We start from the raw sequence: 6,000 nt of genomic DNA, 5'->3' as shown, positions 1-6,000 counted from the left end.
ACCGAGACCGATTAGCTGCACTTTTGCTACCCTGAGCCAACAACCTGCCATGTTTTTGACAACATGCTGTACTCTAGGGAACTTTTGCTCATTATAATACCAAAACACACCTCCATCCCAAAAGCTGCCCGCCTCTAAGGTGCGACCACCCCTCACTGAGCACGCGCTCTGAATTTCTTGGAGCCTACACCTTTAAACAAAGACAGGAAAACTTTTCACCAATCACAACCAAGGTATGCCTGACTAGTCACTGAAGCTCCACCTAAAAGATAAAAAAAATATATATATAAATTGGCCTAAGAGAGGGAGAGAGAGGATGGTAGGGAGGCTACTATTGTCAGGGGGAGATACCATCATGAGGACATCCTGACTTCTGAGATCAGTCGATGTGCTGAGCCTCTCTTCGCCTCCCCCATTGGGATGCCTTTGGGTGAGATATGAACACTTAGTTTTACTGGGTGTCTCTGCGGAAACTTAGAAATCTCTATAGAGTCTTTGTGCCTTTTAACGTGTTAATAGCCAGGCTGTGTACCTGTGTATTTCATGCATGCCAGCTTGCTTTTGCAGACAGTAATTATCGCTGGTAATTCAAAGAACCTGTGTACCTGTTGCAGTAATAAATTGCACTTAATTTCATTGTTCCTAGCCACGATAGCTCTCATTGAATGCGACTAGAGTGCAGGCATGTTACATTGTTGGTGAATCTGTGACCGTGATAGTTCAGTACCCTGAACCCGACCAGACCCATATCGGTTAATACGTTATTAGTGAATCTGTGACCGTGATAGTTCAGTACCCTGAATCTGACCCGTAATGGTTAATCACCTACACCCCCCTTAATGCGACAGGTTCACATGCAAGTGTGAAATCACAAGTCTTATTTAGTGTCAGTTTTGAATGCTGGTCTAGAAATGGACAGACATTATTTATAATGGAAGATACACGAATGCTGTGTAGGACAAAAAGGACACCAACAGCATTCAGAGGTGTGCAGTTTGACAGAATTCTAAATCTAGCACTAAGACTCCTAGGATCAGATTTAAAAAAAATAGGTTACTGATCCAGCATAAATTTACTTTGTCAATTTGAATGGGTTTAGAACTTTACAGAAGTTAACTTCTTGGCAAGCTTTTATACCAAATTAGGTACTATTTTTGTTCATTAAATCTCTTAAATTTATGCCAAATCAGGTGTAATAGGTTCTCCAATAGCAGTCATAGGATAATAGTCAGTAATTTGCACATTGCACAAACTGGATCACATGCACACACTGACCCTAACCCAGGTATAGGACAACGTACAGGTCCATTACCAGGGATAGTGGAAGACTGAGTCAGCCTTTGCAGCAACGTGGGTGGGATCCTACAATATGCAGAACTTTTATTTCCTCTTCCATGCAAAGTTACCTAGCACCTCTAGCTCAAGTGACAGGACATTTCTTACCTGTTATCTCAATACTGATGAGAAGCCCAAAGCTCATTTCCAAAGCTAGCTAGCTTGTTTGCTATTATTAGTTTTTTCAATGCAACCTTCAGCCAGCCTAGTAAAAGCTCTCAAAGTTTATAGAGTTGGCACAGTGCTAGCTCACTATTAGTGACAGCAGGCACTGGGGAAGCTCATACTGAACATCAAGAAGGCAGTGCATTAGTAATTTCTTGAAGAATAGCCAGGATGTCATGCTGTGTTGTCTCTAACAGAAGTTCTTAAAGGGCTGGCCCAAAGCTCAGCTGTGGTCTGCAGAGCACCACGTGGCTCCTGTTTGCACATTTGCCTCTGGAACCAGCAGCCCGGCAAGGGGCAAAGGAAGAACTGAAATGTTCTCTACTCCACCTACAGCAGGCCTGTGGGAAATAGCACCTAGGTGCGGAATGACTCACAGGAGATTCATCACTAAGTCACAACATTGCCCAAGGGCAGCTATGCTTTCTCAGGGCTGAAGGCATCTGCCTGCAGAGTGTCCCGCTCTGCTCCTGTGACCCAGAAATACAGCATTGGATGCTCCCACCAGAAAATGACAAAAATACCCAGATTTGTCAGGGACAACAGTTTGTTGAGTCAGGCTACGATCAACAGACAGAAACAACTGTTGAGGAGGCAAGAGTAGCAGGGGCAGTCCAGCACCTCCAAAACTCTTGTCAGGAGCATTATCTTCCTGCTCCAAAGGTTGGTACCAGACCTCCACATCCATACTGCCAAGTGGCACAGAAACTCCTGGCATGAATTCGGTAATACTGATTATCCAGGAACACCAAATATATCGTGAGTGTAGTCATGGTGTTAAAGTTCCTAGGAAAAGTCCTAAGAACAATATCAGAGTTTCCATAGAGAAGCACCTCTGTAGCTGTTGATTTAAGGATATTAGCAAGACTAGGATTTGAAAGCAAGATTAGACTTTTTTTGTTACTTGTATTAGAACAAGCTCAATCACAGAAGAATTCAGGGAGCAGTGGCTTGACACTGAACTGGAATATCATGAGAGACTGAGGGAAATAAAAAAAAAAAAAAGCAAATCCTAAATTCACAGAAGGCTACATGCATCTTTGAGATTTGGGAGGTTTTTTTTTTTTTTAGATATTCTGTTAGTCAGTGATCTTACAGAAATATTAAAACCCAAATAATTTTAACAGCAAAAAAAGGTAAAGATTTGTAAGGTGGAAACATAACCATACACTGTAAGAATTCACTAATAAAATGCCATTTTAATAACTTTTTTTTAACAAAGAATCCAGCTATACACTATAGAAAAATAAACAGACAACTGACAATACAGTGATGCCAGCACACTTCAGCTGTTAACTTAGTATTAATTCCATATGACAACGTAAAACATTGTTCTTATTGAAAAGTAATTTCCTCTTAAAAGTACTAAAATATAATACAAAGTCATATAAAAATCTGATGCAAAAGCACTGCCCTTTATTCATTTGCACAAGAGATGACAAGTACTTCCATTCGCTAGGGAATATCTCAGAAGGAACCAATAACTAGGAGGTTTCATGGTTCAGATTTCAGAAGCATTTGGATCACTTTTTCATGTTTCTCTGGCGAGGTGGGCCTGGAACTTTTCCTAAATATAAATAAAACAAATCAATATTAGAAAACTGCTTGTGTTATGAACCAACAGGATGCAGTTAGCAGCATGTTATTTCCTCAATGTGCTTCACATGAGCTACACTGAAAGCAATTACCATTTTCACAAGCCACCTAGGAACAATACAAAACAAGACTTCAAAGCTTACAATCCTGACAAAGCAAACATTCACACATTAAGAAAAATGCTCAATCACGGGTATACTCTACACACAGCAACAGAATTGCTTAGTTCAACCCAACCCCTCTTGCGATGATTCAATGTGCATTCTGTTGCTGGACCAAGTATTGTGATTGAGTAGATGTTGTAAAGTTCATTAGCACCTAGGAACTCATTTTGCTCAAAGCGCTGTTCTAAATCACTGCATCATTCTGTAACTCCTTGCAATGTCATTCTGGTAACATGAAAATTTCAAAAATGGTATGCACTGTGCTTTAAATCGTATTCCATTAAAGTACTTCACACTTAGCATAACACAAAATATTCTGTGAAATACTATCAGGTTTCAATTCTAACATTTGGTTATCTGCATCTGCCATAAACGATTACAGTATTCAGGAGAAGGAAAAAAAAGCAGTCATGTTAAGGGTTCTAGGAAAAGTTCTGCTGAGAACAATGTCAAAGTTTCCACATGGAAGTGTCAGTGTAGCTGTTGGTTTTAGAGATATAAGCAAGACTAGGAGTTGTAAGCAAAGTTAGACTTTTAACGTTATTTTTTTTAACTTGTATTAGATCAAGTCAGAGAGAAAAACAAGCAACGTTCTGGACTTTCAACCAGAGCTATTGTCCAGCTATACCAGGCTCCTATGAACTTCAAAGTCAGCATTTCTCTCTTTCTAGAGAGATTTGTGATTGTAATGAAAATCGTGATTTTTCAAGTTTAAATTTTCAAGGTGAACACTAAAAACGTGCTATGACTGCAACATGTATAAGAATTTGCGTCAAAGTTAACTTTAAAAGTTATTTTCCAAATGCATAAACCAGTACTACTCACAATTACCGATACCTTCCGTAATTTGTGGGGAACTGAATGAGAATACATTATCTCTACAATGTAGATTAAATGTTCAGACTGAACATTGAATTGAGGAACCAGTGAAGTAGATGTGTTTTGAATGAGTATCTGCAGTAACTGCAGGGCCAAGAGTCACTATTTAATACCGTGATCAGCAATTGAATGCCTACTCCTTCTCCCATAAAATCACCTCAGAGATGATCTGCTGGTAAAGACCAAAGAAGTGGCCAGCAATAAGAATACAAGTGACTGCCACAGAAGTCAGTCTGCAGGTTCACTGTAGTATTTTTTTTCCTCATCTCAGGTCAACCAACATAAAACCACACATCTTTGGGCATAAGCTGAAGGACAGTTATAAAATGAAAGACTGCCTGGGAAACAGCAGTTGGCAATGGTTATGCTCAGTGAAAGAAACATACAGGTGCTGTCACCTAGAAAACAGTGACCGTAGTGATCCAAGATTGACCTTCTGAATTAAACAACTGATCCTGGCAATGAGCAGCCAGAAGCAATACAGGGGAGGAAGGAGCAATAGCAGATGAAAGGGGTAACAGTTGGACAAAAACATTAATAACATTATCTGACTTGATGGTCCACAGATGTTGAGACCAGGAAACTCAGTAACATAAACCCAGATGGGTAAAGCAAGTTTTGGGGAATATGCTCCAAAGACCCTAGAGGAATAGGTGCCAGCAGGTCCTTCTAACTGCATAGAGGCAGTGGAGTCACGCAGCAAGAGGCACTGGAGCCTTGTACTGCTCCCTGGTAAGGGGATGATTTGGACCATGGTAAGCATGATCTCATTCTTGTCAGTGACTTAAGCTAGCATGGGCGCCCTCTCCCCCAGCCACCTGCTGGGATTGGTGTGCAGAAGCATGATCTTTCCTGGAGCAGCCATGGGATGGGCTGTGTGAGCCACTCCTGTGTGTGTGCATATTGTAAATATTATGCTGCTGTTTTAATAGGTGTTTCATTTAGAATTACTGCTTCACTAACTTCACTATAATTTTATAACTTCTTGTTAACAAGTACTTGAATTAAGCAGACTTGTCTTTTCCCTGACAATCACAGCCACATTGCTTGCAATCCAGAAATACTAATACACCGGAAACAGTTTAAATCTAAGTCCCAAAAATAAGAAAACAATGGAGAACACATCTAATCATATCTTTCCATCATATTTTCTCCCCATTTTACTTTGAGGAGGGGGAGTGGTTGAGGTGTTAGCTACATAGAGTAATACCTCCACAGTGACAAATGAGGGAAATATGATAGTTCATGCTACAGAGGCAGCCCTATTCAACTATTACAATGATTCTCTGACTTAAAGGTAAGTTAACTCCATACACTTCATTTAAAATACACAACTTGCTAATTTAGACTTTTTGATAACAGGAGGGGAAAAAAATCACATGGAAATTATTCACCTTTATCTCTGAAGAATTTCACTGAAGTTATTCTGAGAAATGCCACACTTGGACTAATTTTAGATATGATTCACAAAAAGGTTTAGTTTCAGAGACTTATTTTTTTTTTATCCCCCCTCCCCCCCCCAAATTATTTATTAAAATGACGAATGATGCTCTTTACATTCTTTAAGTATTATAGGCAGAGTATAATATAGGCAGAGTCCTTATGTATTGTAGGAAGACCCTTGTTAAAAGAATCCCAGACTGCTTGCAGTTCTGAGAGGTAGCATGGTTCCTCTTACCTAGTTGCACACCTCCTAGTCTTTGCTGGATAACCTCCAAGCGATGGATATATTCTGTTAATGATCGTTCAGGATCCTGAATAGGCACAAATGACTTTTCTGAAGCTGAACTTGTGGATGGAGTCAATCTTAAAAAGGAAAACAAAGAATTTTATTCTTATTGCATGCTGTCCTGGTTTCATC

The 6,000-nt window shown here is 39.8% G+C and overlaps 1 protein-coding gene across 10 annotated transcripts in view; it reads right to left on the bottom strand.

Moving 5' to 3' along the window:
• Window positions 1-2,679: 2,679 nt before the first annotated feature.
• PCNT (pericentrin) overlaps window positions 2,680-6,000 on the bottom strand; it is a 100,231-nt gene continuing 96,910 nt past the window's right edge. For all 10 annotated transcript variants that reach the window (XM_048047156.2, XM_048047157.2, XM_066999026.1 and 7 more), the window contains 2 exons: window positions 5,818-5,945; window positions 2,680-3,067 (listed from right to left, as the gene is read on the bottom strand). In XM_048047156.2, the coding sequence (XP_047903113.2) occupies window positions 3,024-3,067; window positions 5,818-5,945 (172 nt within the window). In that variant the 3' untranslated portion in view covers window positions 2,680-3,023. The remainder of the gene's footprint in view (window positions 3,068-5,817; window positions 5,946-6,000) is intronic.

Source organism: Anser cygnoides, chromosome 6 (assembly GCF_040182565.1).
Source record: "Anser cygnoides isolate HZ-2024a breed goose chromosome 6, Taihu_goose_T2T_genome, whole genome shotgun sequence".
Taxonomy (NCBI): Eukaryota; Metazoa; Chordata; class Aves; order Anseriformes; family Anatidae; genus Anser; species Anser cygnoides.
Note: the sequence above shows the minus strand (reverse complement) of the source record. Positions and strands in the feature narration are given on the sequence as shown.